At 52.8% G+C, this 15,434-nt stretch overlaps 5 protein-coding genes across 5 annotated transcripts; 2 read left to right on the top strand and 3 right to left on the bottom strand.

The window, feature by feature from the left end:
• Positions 1–3,291: 3,291 nt before the first annotated feature.
• On the top strand, positions 3,292–4,707 carry CTRU02_204610 (zinc finger protein; the record flags this gene model as incomplete). The annotated part of the gene is made up of 2 exons (XM_036721083.1): positions 3,292–3,748; positions 3,800–4,707. The coding sequence occupies 2 exons, from the start codon at positions 3,292–3,294 to the stop codon at positions 4,705–4,707; spliced, it is 1,365 nt and encodes a 454-aa protein (XP_036587067.1).
• A 1,947-nt stretch (positions 4,708–6,654) lies between these two features.
• Positions 6,655–7,358, top strand: CTRU02_204609 (dsba oxidoreductase; the record flags this gene model as incomplete). The annotated part of the gene is made up of 2 exons (XM_036721082.1): positions 6,655–6,823; positions 6,877–7,358. The coding sequence occupies 2 exons, from the start codon at positions 6,655–6,657 to the stop codon at positions 7,356–7,358; spliced, it is 651 nt and encodes a 216-aa protein (XP_036587066.1).
• Positions 7,359–7,658: 300 nt separating this feature from the next.
• Positions 7,659–8,555, bottom strand: CTRU02_204608 (transcription initiation factor iie subunit beta; the record flags this gene model as incomplete). Its single annotated transcript, XM_036721081.1, has 1 exon — positions 7,659–8,555. One exon carries the CDS (start codon positions 8,553–8,555, stop codon positions 7,659–7,661), a length of 897 nt encoding a protein of 298 aa, XP_036587065.1.
• A 1,513-nt stretch (positions 8,556–10,068) lies between these two features.
• CTRU02_204607 (cytochrome b5) lies at positions 10,069–10,640 on the bottom strand (the record flags this gene model as incomplete). Its single annotated transcript, XM_036721080.1, has 3 exons — positions 10,069–10,233; positions 10,306–10,432; positions 10,528–10,640. The coding sequence occupies 3 exons, from the start codon at positions 10,638–10,640 to the stop codon at positions 10,069–10,071; spliced, it is 405 nt and encodes a 134-aa protein (XP_036587064.1).
• Positions 10,641–12,586: 1,946 nt separating this feature from the next.
• Positions 12,587–15,318, bottom strand: CTRU02_204606 (2-oxoisovalerate dehydrogenase e1 beta subunit; the record flags this gene model as incomplete). The annotated part of the gene is made up of 7 exons (XM_070204404.1): positions 12,587–12,932; positions 12,980–13,117; positions 13,166–13,308; positions 13,362–13,477; positions 13,537–13,555; positions 13,606–13,679; positions 14,127–15,318. The coding sequence occupies 7 exons, from the start codon at positions 15,316–15,318 to the stop codon at positions 12,587–12,589; spliced, it is 2,028 nt and encodes a 675-aa protein (XP_070062167.1).
• Positions 15,319–15,434: the final 116 nt, after the last annotated feature.

Genomic DNA, 15,434 nt, shown 5'->3' with positions numbered 1-15,434 from the left:
TTGTCTTGTGCCTTAGGCGAGCCAGCCAGTAGCCCATGGTCTCGTTGTGCCTGGGTTCCTAGCGAGGGCCCCTGAAGAAAGAGAGGTAGAGGACAATAATGATGATGAGCAGCGGAGGCGGTGTCGGCAGCCAGTTGCATAGAGGACGTAGTACACACGTAGTCGTGATTGAATGAGGATCCCCTATTCTGATTGATATTGCAGATCAACCTGTATTATCTAGTCTGTTTTCTCAACGACTCATTTAACATGGACATGAAGCATTGGTGATGGGCGCTGCATGGTGGTTGTTCTGTGTTCTGATGGCAAACAGGTACTGGCATTAACTCAGTCCTTGCATCAGACAGAGGGTTTCGGTACGTAGCGAAAAGGGCAAACAGGGCAGGAGAAGTATCGAAAGATTAAGCAGACAACTTTGGTAAGGGGTTGCAAAATGGACAGGCTTTGATGAGGAGCGAGAGAGAGAGAGAACGAGGCTTTAGCAAGATGAAGGTACAAATGTCAGGCGCATGATGCCTGCTCCTGTACTTTAGTTGTTGGACAAAAAATCGAGCGAGATGACTAGGACTGAGGTTACTTGAATTCCTTCTTCTGGACCTCAGTGGTAAAGGTAAAGGCAAAGGCAAAAAAAAAAAGGCAGAAGCAATGGCAAAGGCAACGAGCACCAGCTCGCAGGGTGGTCCTAACCCCTGGGTGGGCGGTGGCCCAAACCGGCAGCAACACAGGGACGATCGTCACTGACTCCAGGTTCAGCAGGCACAACAGAAGTGGAGTGAGTGAATGGAAGGGGATAAGCAGAGAAGGGAGAGAGAAGTGCTTGAGGGTGGACTGTGGGCCCCTTCTTGGTAAAGACGGATGACACACTGTGCGCACTGGGTACGGCAGGTGCGGCCTCTGACAAGTATGTGTGGCGTGGAAACTTACAGCTTGTACGAGGCAGAAGTATCGAAGCCGGGTGGAACTCAGTGTAAGGAGGGGAGGGAAAGAAGGAAGAGGAAAGGACGTGGAAGGCAAGGAAGGGCAGGGGTGGGAGGAAAGCATGGGGCACGCACCCTTGCTTCCAGGGCAGGGCAGGTACTCCCGTACCCTTGTACCTCCGTACCCCCGTTTACCCCCGTTCGTGCCTGCTTCAGCGTAAAGGTCCCCAGTGTCCCAGCTAAACCGTTCGTTTCAATTCACCTAAGCTTCCGCCCTTGAGATTTCTCACTTGACCTGACTTGGGGGGAGGGTGCGTGTGCGCGAGTCTCCGGCGGCCTGAAGTGGCTCTTTTGCGCTTTTCCGTGTGTGAGATGAGCGCGCGTGTGTGTTAGAGAAAGGGAAAGGTGAGGAAGGTAGGTGCGTGGGTTGTGTGTATTATGAGATGAATAAGATATGTACATGCGTAATGAATCTTCTCACCTCCCAGTCTGTTCTGTCCGATGGCTGGTCGTATTCATATTTCCTCTCTCTGTCTCCTTCCTCTCATTCGATTCATAAAGTAAACCCATTTCTTTTGTCCCCATCACGTCCACTCTTACCTGGCCGCAACCTGGCTCCTCTGATCGATCCGTCACCCCCTCCCCTTCTTTTTCTTCCTTTCTTCCCCCCCGGTCTCACTAAAAGGATCGTCCCCCGTGGTTGACATTTTTTTATAACACCTGCCGAACCCCGTCCGTCCGTCCCTGCGCTCCGCTGCTGCGTCACAGCTTCTCCTTCCTTCCCCTTGCTCTCTGCTGTACCTCACTCAAGGGCCTTCTACCTTACATATCTCAACGCTCCCTCTGCAGTAGCGACAGGATTTAGCCAACCGTGCTTTCTTTTTCTCTACTTCTTCTTTTGCTCGCAATTGACGACCTGTTCCGATATCGAAAAGGAACTGGGACCCAGCATTTCGAGATACTCTCGCCGAGGATACACCAAGTAAGTTGCATCATTTCTGTTTCCTTCTCCCATACCTCTCTGATTGTGGTGGTGTGGTGCTGCTGTTTCCTTCAAGTCGATGTCGTCGTTTGTCGTTTTCACCTCCTGTTTGCCGGCTTCAGGTTGGCTTGCTCATCATCTGCGTTCCTGGGTTGTCGGTGCCGTTTGGTAACTGCTACTGCCGCTCCTGCTGTGTCTGCAGTACGTACCTTGTCGCGCTGCCCTGTGGCTGCCCTGGTCTATGCCTGGGGCTGTCCAGCGCCTTGGTCACCTCGCCTCACCTTCTATTTTTTTTTCCTCCACGCTTCCTTTCCGTCCACTTTTTCCCCCCTAACCCTGCCGGACCATCTGCACCCCCGATCATAAGGTTTCTTGGCCCCTGTTACCTCATCTCGTCCGAGACCTCAGCACACGCGAACTTTGACAAACACTTCCTCGACACTGGCTAGCCCTCGGCCTCGGAGGCACCAGTTATTTCCTTTACCTCCTCTTTTGGCCCATCCATCCCACCACAACCTCCTCCTTCTGGCCTCTGTCGCCTCGTTTTCCATCGTTACGACCACTAACCACAGGCGCGTCTACTAGGACACCCCGACACGACCGCCTCTTCACCTATTCGCTCCCTCTTCCTGCTCAATCACTTCGCGTATCCTAGTAGGAAATACACATCATTTGCCCATCGACCTGACGAGTGTACTGCACACGTCTATATACCGACGATTACTCGAACAAACTGTGGTGGGCTGTGCCTCCGTCAATCAAGAACACAAAGGCCTTGTGGCCTGTCGATATTTTACCAACACGACAGCAACCCTATTTTTACATCGTTCTTCCGAGTCGTGCGATTACGGATCCTATCCTGGTTCCTTTCACTAGCAGCTGCTGCCAGAAGAAGTCCTGGATTGAAGCGTATTTCTACCCTGACAGATATCTCGACGGCAAGGACGAGCAGCATACTGGTCTGTGATCTTTGATCGGTCTGTCCCGGATTTTTTTTCAGCACCCGTACAAGGTAAGCCTGCAGTCAAAACCCATCATTCTGATTCAGCTCGAATCCGCCACCAGGTGCTCCTGGCACCTCTAGTCATGCCAGAGGGTACGCTGGGCTATCCCCGTGTTCGTTTTGCCTTCCCTAACCCTGCCGGTGGAGTCGCACCCAAAACGCTTCCTACTCGTGGCGATGCGCGTCCCCCAAAGACATCCCTTCTCGAGCCTGTTCTTTCCAAACCTCTCGCCCCCTCAGTCGCTTACTAGACTAACTTTCCCAAGAACACACAGTCTTCTTAAACCTTAAGTCACCTTTGTCTGACACAAAACTATCCGAGAACCTCTTGTAAGCTGGCCATTCAAGCTGCAGAGGCCCCAACAACCGCTAGCGATTTTCATCGTAATATGAGGTCGCCAGCTCCGGGCGAAGTAATGGACATTGGCAACTTGATGAATCAAAGAGGTGCCGCTATGCAACAACACGCTCCCATGCCCACCGGATCGACCCCGGAACGACAGATGCCCCATCTCCCTCAGCTCACAGCGAGAAACATGCCCGAACCACCCATGGACCGCGCTGGTTCTCCTCATGGCTCAGAACACTCTCACTACTCCCGTCACACTATGGACGGTGTCCCGCGATCGTATCCTTCACCTAGCGCCATGGTTGGCGCCCCAATGCCCATGCAGGTGCCTGTTTCTCACATGGCCCCGATTTTGCCTGGCATTCCGCAGGATATGTCTCATGGAATGCCTCAATACAAGGCGCCTGAGCAACAGGCACCGCAACAGCCTACGAAGGCCTATCCGTGCAGCACCTGCGGCAAGGGATTCGCCCGTCGAAGCGATTTGGCTCGTCACGGTAAGGTTGACCCCGATCCTCTGTCAAAACAACAATACTGACTGAAGATAGAACGCATTCATAGTGGCATCCGTCCCCACGTTTGTGACTTTCCTAACTGCGGAAAGCAGTTCATTCAACGATCTGCACTTACTGTTCACCAACGCGTCCACACCGGAGAAAAGCCCCATATGTGTGAACGTTGCGGCAAACCTTTCAGCGACAGCAGTTCCCTCGCCCGTCACCGCCGCATTCATTCTGGCAAGCGTCCGTACAAGTGCCCTTATGCCGATTGCCAGAAGACCTTCACCCGCCGTACCACTTTGACGCGACACCAGAATCACCACACTGGCACTGTCGAGGAGGCTGCTGCTGCTACCGCCGCAGCTCTCGCTGCGCGCGGAGCCGTTGCCAAACCGAACTCGGCCCGCTCTGACGGAGATGCCATGTCTAACCGTGGCTCGCCTCTGACAACGCCCTCTCCCGGTCAGCGAACGCTTTCGATGTCCCCTAGCGCAGACAGCATGCACCGCGCCAACGCCGAGTTCCAGTATATGGGCAACAGTTCGCTCCCAGTGCACCTTCAAAGGGACATGCACGTTGGTAGTCCTGCATCGACATCCTCGACTGGCTACAACACCAGCATCAGACCTACTTCCCACCCTACGGGCTACGGGCCACCCCCCACACTGGAGCCTAGCGTTGAGCAGCATTCTGGTCCTGGCAGCGCAGGCGGTAGCCCTCACATGGGCAGTGTTGGCTGGCAGTCCCCATCTCATGTGCCATCGCCTTCGCATAGCAGCAACGGCGGCAACGGATATACGTACCCCGATCCCGATGCCTACCCAGCTGCTCCCTCCCTTGGAGGACAGATGTTCTACGGCAATGCTGCACAAGTTCGCCGGCCTCAGAGCACAGAGCCCCCTGCCGCCTACGACCTGAAGGGTCGCCAGAGCGAGCTGTGGGCGGGTGCTCACTAAAAGAACCCATGGTCAAACATCATACCCAAATTATCCTTGGCTTTTGTCGTCTTTGATGACTTGAGCTAGTCCCAGGATAATAACTGCCACGACAGGCCAGGAAGAGTGCAGTTCCAACCATTTCCTTAGTGTGCTTATTCCATTTCTTTGCGACACGAAAAGTTTGTGCATGGCAAGGTTGGGGGAGGGTAAATACATACAACTTTAATACTACGGGCTGCACCGGGACTGGGTCAGGGAGATACCAAAAGCACGGGCAGCCATCTGGTTCGATTTACACGCCTTTTCTTTTGTTTTGATAGACGGGCGGAAAGCACACTTCATGATGACTGGGTTCTGCCGCATGGGCGGGTATTGGCTGGAGGTAAAGGGCTGGGGGAGTTTCCAATACAGGAGACGAGCACTCTTGGGCGGCATGCCGACGGATCGGCGGGGAACCCCGATAAAGGAACTGGACCTCTGTTTTGTTGCGGATCTTTGTATGCAAACCTGTACTAGACAATGAACGCGCGTAGCTTATTCTTCTCATCTCAAATTGGACTTGCAGGCCAGTGAATGCACCCGCATCTGCTTGTATGGGGATGTGACCAGGGAAGCTTGAGGACCGACCTTAGGCTGGTCAGTGTGCTGACGGGGTGCACATGCAGTCTGGAGCGTAGCGTTCGTTCGTTGGAACGGGACTGACGACCCACTGCACTTCACGAGCATGCTAAGAGGTTTAAAGGGTATGTTGATGCAAGCGAATTTGTGAGAAAGAGACATATATCAAAATGATGTGGCGTACCGTAGCGTCTTCTTACTCATAGGTTCTTAATAGTGTTTGAGATGAAAGTAGAGCAAGATGAAAGGGGCCATATCCATCAGGTAAAGGCAGTGTCAGCTATCAGCCAAAACATCTCGCTTGACGAAATCGAGATTGATAGACTATTTTATGTATCTGCATCGGGATGTCTGCAGCAGTGATCGTGCATGGCTATGAGGTAGGCAACGAGAAGGATGAACAACGAAGAAGGACAATAAGAGGTAAAGAACAAGACCTGGCCGGTGCACTACGGCCTCTTTGCTGTTTTTGGTGTCGGATTGATGAGAAAATCAGAAAAAGAATTGGGTAGTGAAAAGGGGATTTGTCTGCCGAATGTTGACTCCTCATTGGCTGACCAGTGACGCACAGACGGGAATTGGACCTGATTGGCTGCATATACTCTTGGGGGGCCTGCTGTATTCCGTAGTGGGAATTGATTAGTGAACTTCATTCCGCCTTCAGATCGTTCCGAAGCTCAGACACCCGAATCTCCAAGTTCAGTTCGTCGGGGCAGGAAGAGATGTGAGAGCGTACCGGGAAAGGAGTGAGGAGGAAGGGGCAAGATCATGGTAGACGACACTCGCGGCATATTGTCCGGTCCGTTGAATCGGTATAGTGTTTTGGATTTTAGATCACTCAGGCGGAGTGTTCTTGCGGAATCAGAGGGTATCACATACCTGATTACTACCCAAGGCTAATAGGTAGAAGAAATCATAATTGATAGGAATACTGAGGGGTGTTGGCGCAAGTCGCCTGGGAGGAAGCCGAAGGCACGGAGATGCCTGGGTGCCTGTGGGCTATTTATCCCATGAGAAAGAGCACGAAGATCTTGATTACTATTCATTGTGTCTCTTGATATCGGCCGGGCGGCGCCCATTTTTCAGCCCGCTTACATACGTTTCGAGCTCATGCGCTTTACCGTGGAATCCTGCTCAAAATGGTGTGTCGTTTCTTCCCTCTCGCCTTGTTCGTTGACCCGTGACCTGCTTAACCTGCAGATGTTGACCATACTCCCCAGAGAGATTTGACCCCATCTGGAGCCGAGGCATTTACATGTCGGGTGATACAAACACCACAGAGAAACCCGCCACCCAACTTCCCACTGAGAGAATCCTATCTCTCGGCACAACATTGCGGCCGCCGATATGACTGTTATTCAAATTGAAGCCGTGACCGACTTGCTCTGCCCGTGGTGCTATGTCGGGAAGAAGAACCTCGACCGCGCTATCGATATATACCGGGAGATGGACCCATCCGTCAAGTTTGAAGTTGACTGGAAGCCGTTTTATCTCATCCCAGCCTTGAAGAGTTCAGGTGCGTTTATGCTACTTGGTCTTTTGCTACGTTTGCACTGATATGGACAACAGGTTACGACAAGCGTGTCTTCTACAAACAGAGGTTCTCTGTGTCAGGAGACTACGAAACCACATTCTCTCGCATTTCCTCCATCTGCAGCCAGGCGGGTATTAACCTCGACGTCAGCGGCACCACAGGCAACTCCCGCCAGTGCCATAAGCTCATTGCCCTCGCACTGCACAAGGACCGCGACGTTCAGGATCGGCTGCTGAACGCTGTGTTCCGGGGCCACTTCGAGGAGGGCGCCGACATCACGGACCGGGGGTTTCTGCTGGCGGCGGCAGCGGAGGCGGGACTCGACGAGAATGAGGCCGCGAGTGCACTCGACAGCGTAAGGGCTGGGGAGATTGTTGATGGGGAAGTGCTCAGTGCCAGAAAGGCTGGCGTCACTGGCGTCCCGACCTTCACTGTTCAAGGGCGGTGGAGAGTTGGCGGGAACCAAGAGCCAGATATTTTTCTTAGAGTTTTTGAGCGGGTTGCCGATGAGGGTTGAGAGACACCAAGAATCGCTGGCTAGTGTTTTCCCCCATTTCTTCCTAGCCAAGTCAGTTGGCATCGGAGAGCAGTAGCAGACGATACCATAGCGATGAGCTTCACATCTAGCAACTTTCTTTCTATTCATCGTATTTTCTGCCCGTTTATCGCGGGAGCACTTGTTTCTGACCGGCCGTGACAAAGCCAGATTCGAAACATCTATAAGGCCGAAAGCAAAAGACACCTGCCCGGTTCGCCCCGAAAAATAGACTCCCGTCCCTCAAACGCCCAAAAATGCAATTTAGTGTGTTTTCCGCGCCTACCGCTTGGTCATGTGACTGTAATCCTTGAGCAGATGCTCCATATGGGTGTTGGTCGTCTTGCCAGTGCGACGGACAGCGCGCTTCTTCTGCTGCTTGCCCTTAGGATCGACTTTCTTGATGGTACTGGGGTCGGCGCTGGCAGGTTTCTGCCCGACCGATATGAGCTTCTTAACGATGTCGTCGGTGCTGGGCACTTCGACGGCGTTCCACATGCGTTTAAACTCGTCGTCAACATGGTGGTGGAGCGAAGCGTCATCAAGCCAGATCGCACGAGGGTGCTGTTCCTTTTTGGTTTTGACAATCAGAATCTTATGCTCGCGCTCCAGCTCCATCAAAGCCTGGTCGCAATCCGGCCAACCGTCTTTGAGGTCCTTGACAGACGTTCCCTCTGCATCCTTCTTGCTCTGTAGGTGGCGCAGAAGCGAAATCTTGTCCTTGACACCGGGAATGATAGGGCGATGCACATAAGTGCCCGTTTTCCACGTCTGCTCCGAAAGCTTTGGATCAGGGACCCACTGGATGCGAGGGTGCCTACGCATGGCTTCAACGAGAGACTGCTTATGCTTATCGGTGCTGCGCGTCTGGCCGAGATGGTCAAAGATTTCGGTGGCTGTTTTGGGCTCGTCTTTCCCCTTCAACCACTCGAGGGCGTACTGCATCTGGGTGAAGACCTCCTGCCCAAAGCTCGTGTTGGCCGGCTGCGAGTAGACGACTGCATTAGGATCTCGCTTGCGCTTGGTCGAAGAGGAGGCATCGTTCTTAGACGCGGTGCTGCCAACAGAGGGCGAGGGCGAGGGCGGTGCAAGGGATGGCTTTTTGGAGTTCAGTTTGCTGGCAGCCGAGGCAAGCGAGCTGTTGAAAGCTGCCTTCTGCTTCTCGAGGAGAGACGACATCTTTGGATATTATTTGATATGCAAGGCTGTAGGATATAATAGGTTGGCCGAGAACCAAGGAGGGAAGCTTTAAACAGCAAATGACTCAGAGGGTGCCCCAGGAAATGCACTCGTCCTATACCGCTCTTATGGCGCCTTCAATGCGGAATCGGTCCTCTCACGAGTCACCACGCAGCCTCACGGGCAGTTGCGAATGTATTGTCCAGAGAGCAGGCTCTAGAGTCGCAGAGAAAGTAACTGCCTTAACCTTTCTAGTACAACTCGTACAGTCAAACCTATCGCCTCTTCCGTTGTATTCCTTTGAGCTTTGCTGACGCGATGACGAGCTTATGTGGTCGCGTTTCGTCTGCGGCTTCCTGCCTCGTTCTCGTCTTCGCAGTCGCTTGACTCGGTTCGCCTCCTTGTATGTCACTCCTTTACTGCCGCCGGTAATGCTGTTTGGACTTCTACAGTGTAGTCGGCGGAAGCTGCGGTCAGCCGATTGACAATGAAGATGCGGGTTGTGTGACGTGGACGGGCGATCTTTGATGGTCTAGTGGTGGGATGCTGCTAATTCAATTCTCTTGGACGTTCGACGTTGTGGCGTTGACGAGGCTGGAATTGCTCAGCCACGAAACAATCGCTATCACGTATCAACGATTTTCCGATATGTATGTTTAAGTTGTTGGTGTCTAACCCCTTCTCCCTTGTATGCACAGTAATATGTGCGCTATTGTGTTTACTGGCTTACTGTTACAGTATTTCCCTTTCACAAGCATTTCTCACAACTTAGGTCCGAGGAAAGATTCGGAAGGACCAACCCTCGGCGCGGTTCACTTTCCGCTGGTAGCAACCCGAGAGTGCACAGACCACTCACCGTGGGAACACTTGTTAGCATTATTATGGACAAACTGCAAATCGATTTAGAGAGGCGAATGTCACTACTGCTACAAAGGTATCGGAACAGCAAGTGTGCTGGAGTTTAGAATTTAGTTCGTGGAGTTCCGTTCACTTTTGGATATTAATGGTTATGGAGACGCGGGTCCTGCGATACCTACTTAGTAGTTGGCTATAAGCACTGGACAGACAACGGACAACAAAAAACAGACGAGAACCACGAATTGCCTAGAGACTAACTCAACATGAAGTAGACACACGTTCTCCATTGCCAACCATATCCAATGCTGCGTATCCACTCCAAGCAACTGATTTATCGTCCATTAGCATCGTGACTGAACGTATATTCTATTAAAAGCATATCTTCACGCGGCGGAATTGGCTCAGTCCGACTGACCGCAAGACCCTCCACCGCCCGAACCGACACCCAAAAGCTCCCTTCGGCCGTCCTCGCCGAGTCGCCGCTTCACTCGCCAAATCTTGTGGTTATAAAAACGGAAGTCCAGTAATCCCCCGTCACGTCCGTCCTACTTGTCCATTACAGACGACGCGGGCGCGTTTCCCTTCTGGAAGTGTGCACGACGACGACTTCCCTCCTCCTCAAACTCAGGTGATACATGAAACCCGGATGAGTAGCTTATGCAGCGGTCTGCTGTTGCTGCTGCTGGTACTGGTAGGCGACGTAGGCGAGGACACCGCCAATGAGGAGGACGGCGTACAGACCGACACCGAAACCGGGGCTCTCGGTGTGGCTAGCGGAGCTGGTGGCCGCGGCTTGCTTCTTGGGGGCAGGGTCACCGGGCTGGATGAGGAAGACAGATCAGTACCACTTCGCTGGACCGGGGTTTACTCATGCATGGAAGAGTTTACTCACCTGGCGCTTCAGGTTGCCAATGTAGAGCTGCTCCAGAGTCTCACGAGCCTCGTCGCTGTGGCCGACATCCTCAAAAGCCTCAGTAGAGTCCTGTCCGCCGACATCAAGAAGAACCTCCTCGCCACCGCTGTGTAAGAGATCGAAGTGGTTAGTTTGGACGAACAATTGGGGACGGGGGGGAGGAGGACGGCGTCCATTGGGGGAGCGAAAGCCTCAACTTACGGGTGCTCGTCGACAAACTTGGTGCAGTCGTAGATCTTGTCATGAACTACGATGTAAATATCCTTCTTGGTGTTGTGCTCGGCAACATCCTGGTAGGTGAGTTCGAGGACCATTGTGACAGATTTCGCAAAAAAATACCCGGGGGTGATTTTTGGTTGTAAACGTGTCTCCTTTTTGTTGTGTTTGTTGGGAAGAGCAAACAAATCTGCAAGGCGGTCTGTCGGCGGTAAAAAAGGATGGGTGGATGCGCAATGAGGTTGAAGAAACAAACCTGTTCACGGGAAGAGACTTTTTGGCGAGATTTGGTGGTCGGAATTGCACAAGAGGAATCAGACCAGAGGAGCGTCTCTCGGATGTTGTTGAGCCCGGTCACTATCGCGGATCCAGGTAAAATTGGGGGGGCACAAACGCTGACAGCTGATGGAAGCTTCTGCTTGGACAGTGGGAACAATGGGACAGCTTGGGGGGACAAAGGACATCGGGGGTCCGCTCGGGGAGGTTACGGGCCAATAAGGGATATCGAAATTAGTGCACGGCACTTCTGATTCGCTGATCTAGTGGGTTATGGGCCTGCAGGGTTTAGGGGAATTGACAAGAGGCAAGAGAGTGTTTACTGGTTGTTCAGGGCCTTTTAGAGGACTGAAAGGAGGTAGGGACACTGGCTGAATGAGATTGAGACTCCGGCGGGGACTAGAGTGATACCGCCGTCCCTTTTCGGCATCGCATTCGGGCACTTTGTCCTCAATCCACTACTGGCTGCCAATTTTACCATGGTGAGATCTGCCCCAAACCCGCTCTACCCACCGGCATTCGTACCTTACCTCGGACCTTGGAAAGCCAAGCCACGTTTCCTTCCCCGCCCATTGAGACTTGACCGGCTGGCTTCGAGTCAGGGCGAATACTTGCATGGCTCTGTATGTGGACGATAAAGCATAAACGATGAACACCATCCTTACTGCCCAACCCACCTGCAACTAGCTAGTAAGAAAGGTTAGCTCGTTTTGGAATGCAATCCCCTACGTAGTAGATTGCCGGACTCGTGTCGGGATCCGGTAGATGTGGCTGGAAAATATGCCCACATCTACAGCATCTGGCGCAATCACTTACTCAGGTCTGAATTTCAGCCACAGGGTCCGGCTCCAGTCTTTCGTGTTCGTATCCTTGCATTGCCAAACCCAAAGAACCCCCAATTGTTTGCTCCGCCGCAGCTGGCCGTTCCCGCGGGGTTCTCTTCAACTAGATACCCACATCACACCCTCTGATGACTGGTTTGGGTTCTCGGCGATTCTGCCTGTCGGAACGTTCCTTATCTCACCGTTCCATGGGGTAGCTTGGACGTAAATGGCGCTCGCGGACTTCTTGCCCGACGGTAGCCAACCCCGGGTTCCACGGAGCGCTCGGAATTTCCAATTCTTGGGACGGCACCTGATTCAGATGGACGAATCTCATGTCTGAAAAATGTCACCCTCCCCTTATTTAGCTGGAGCAACGTAAGGCCAGCATTTTTGGCTCTTTAGTCACTTCTCCAAACCACGGAGAAGCTCGTGACCCGCGTGCTAATCCACCCCCACGATGACGCTTGGAAACTCGGGATGATGCCGAAGTATTCCGTGCTGTCTTCGGGATCGAGATGTAAGCCGCCCGTGCTACTACTATAGTAGCACGCAGCCCAGTGACAAAAGGCGGGGAACGCGCGGGGTAGTAAGAAGGCTCTTGATATCGGCTTCTGACTTGGGCTATTTCTAAACCCATCCCCTCCGTAGGACAAGTCATTTTGACCGGTAAGACTCGCGATACTTTGCCTAAAGGGGCAATTTTCTCCGATATATTCCTCTGCACTTGTTGCATTCCATCCACTATTGCATGGGAGAGTTTTGGTTGGTGTAGTATCGGGGCTGCTTGACGTCAAGTCTCCAGTCTATACATGCACCGAGTCCTCGCTGTAAAAACAAAACAAATAGACTTATTCCAGCTTTTAGACGACCTTCGCCTGCCTGTGCGGAAGGAAATCACTCTAATGCCATGAGCTCTAACTAGACACCAAACCCACATCGCCAGCTTATCGCCTTGAGCTTCCCCCACCAATATCTTGACCGAGGCGGTATGAGGTGATCTTGTCCCACTCAATCTTCTGTCGCGTCACTGGCAGCTGCCGTCTCAGACCCTTAAATGCTCCCTCGCTTAGGCTCGTGAAACCTCTGTTCAGCTCCTCCTGGTACTTCTTCTCCGACGTCGAGATTTCCTTGACGATGCCAGCGCCTGTGCCGGAGACAGATGTCTGTGTAGGACGGCTGGTAAGCAATCGGACGTTGCCGTCTTCGTAGTAGTGTACGTCAACCTTGACGGAGCCCCCGAGGCTATCGGACGAGGGGTCGTAGATGTAAAGGGAGCGCCAGCGGCCGTTCCTGGGAAACGTCAGTAAGGTGCAGCAACTACAATAGATGGCACGCACCAGAAGTTGTTAGGAGAGTACTTGTTCGAGACAATGATAATGGCGACCTTCGAGTCGTTCTCAGTCGGGTAAACACCGTAAGCGGCGTTCGGGAAATGCTCTTTCACGTAGGGGCCGAGACTCTTCAACGTTGACTTGCTGTACCACACTTAGCGGAAGCCCGTATATCCGTACCGTAGAACCTACATCAAGTCTGCATTTGCGCTCTCCAACACGTAGCTCTTTGCGTTGCTGGCCTTCTGTGTGCTGTGATCAAAAGAGAAGCTCGTAGAGCTTTCTACGTCAAAGTACTGGCCATCGCCAAGCGAGCTGTGAGAGCTAATAATGACCTGCAATATTCCCTTAGCTTCCGAGTGCTTCTGCATAGCTTCACTTAACCAACCTGCTGGCTGCCCCCTGGCAGCTTCACCGTGATAAACTGCTCCTCATTGTACTTCTCGAAAGCCGGCTCGAGACTGGAGACAAGTTCGGGATCGGATACTGTGAGTGATTTGATGTCTTTGTCGCATTAGCACCTGTCGAGCTAGCTGCAGGATCGAATGGTGAAAGGTGATTACCTGCGATGACATCTGCGAGCTTCAACAGGTCAGCTTGGCATGCCGCACGTGGGGGAGAGCTGGAATTACCTCGCCTGGGGGAGCACCCTCCACAAAGGAGGACACAGTCTCGATCTGGGACATCTTGAAGGGAAAGCTGCAAACTTCGATCTCGCAGTGTCGCGTCAGTAGGTGATGATGTGGATGCGATGCTGAGCTGTTCCCGATGTTGAAACGTAATGCGGGGCGGTTGGAGGCAGTACAGGGGAGGAAGGATTGGCCAGGAAAGGGGCATTTATTGTTAGTGCGGGACTTCCACTTTCGCGGAAAGAAGCGGGCAAAAAATGTACTTTCTCATCGCCAAATCTCAAGGAGGATAATGATGCTCATCTAGCAGCCTTCTTTTTGTTTTCTAATTTCAAAGCTTGCATACGTCTTTAAAGATCGATCGCTACGTTGCTATGGGTATGTATTAGAACGTGGACGCCTATTCTGCCCCCAATATCCGTCCCTCATCTTCCGGCTCAATAGTCAAGCACCCGCCTTATGTTATCATATACCCCTACACAAGTCAGCTTTTGATTTGCAACATCAAAAAGGGCACAACTTACTCGAAACATCTGGAATGTTGAACTTCTCATACAGCAATGGTGTATGAATGCTCCATCCTGCAACTCTTGCAACGGGGGCCTCCAGTCTGAGGAAGGTATCAGGGTCTTCCTGGATGGCCGCGGCAACCTCAGCGCCAATGCCGGCGTTAACCATTGCCTCATGCACAACAATGCAATGGCCCGTCTTTCGGACGCTCTCAAATACGCACTCCTTATCCCAGGGGTAGAGAGTTCTGAGATCAATGAGCTCCACGGAGATGCCCAAATCTTCCTCAGCCTTTTGGATGGCAGACATGCACGTGTACAACGGCTGACCATATGATACTATCGTCACGTCCTTGCCTTCCTTCAGAACTTCCGCTTTGGATAGCGGCAAGGTATACGCTCCCGTAGGGACCTGTTCGACAGCCGCGCGATAGAGAATCTTGGGCTCCATGAAGATGCACGGGTCATTGCTGCGAATGGCCGACAACAAGAGGCCTTTGGCCTGAAGAGGTGACCTTGGCATGATAACCCGCAATCCGGGAATGTGCGTAAACAAGCTCTCGGGGGATTGAGAATGGTAAAGTGCGCCGTGTCCGACACCACCGCAGGGCATGCGTACCGTAAGACCGCCTACACTGCGTCCACATGCACCATCTCTGTACCGGAACTTGGCGGCCTCATTGACAAGCTGGTCAAAGGCTGGGTAGATATAGTCGGCGAACTGGATCTCTGCCACAGGCCGCATGCCCTCCGCCGCCACGCCGATGGCGAAGCCCATAATGCCCTGCTCTGTCAAGGGTGTATTGAAGATGCGATCTGCGCCATAGGTCTCGGCCAGCTTCATTGTGCATCGGAACACCCCGCCAAAAGCGACATCCTCGCCAAAGACCATGACAGAGTCGTCTTCGGCCAGCGCGATCGACAGAGCGTCATTGATGGCCTGAAACAGGTTCATCTTCTTTGTCGTTCCATTGCGAACCTCTGCAGGCAGTTCTGCTGTGCTGAGAGCGGTCTGAGAAGAATGCGCAAGGAGAGACGTCGTCGAGTAGTCGACGGGAATATTGAGTTTCGCATTGGGAGGATGCGTAGAGTAGAGCCGAGAAACGGCAAGGGGGAGCTGGCTCGATATCGACGGCGCCAGCGCTCGCCGAAGGGGACGCATTGAGATTGACCTCATTATGGATGATTCTGAACCGACAAACTTCATTGAGAACCAATTCCCTAGATGACAGACGGTTCAGAGAAGGAGGAAATTGAAACCGCCGGCCAGACGAGGGAAGTCGTCCCTAACCCGAGGGATGCGGGTGATGTAAGTTCGGCTTG

Source organism: Colletotrichum truncatum (genome assembly GCF_014235925.2).
Source record: "Colletotrichum truncatum strain CMES1059 chromosome Unknown Contig_0002, whole genome shotgun sequence".
In the NCBI taxonomy this organism is placed as follows: Eukaryota; Fungi; Ascomycota; class Sordariomycetes; order Glomerellales; family Glomerellaceae; genus Colletotrichum; species Colletotrichum truncatum.
The sequence above is the reverse complement of the archived record's forward strand: the minus strand, read 5'-3'. Positions and strand labels throughout refer to the sequence as shown.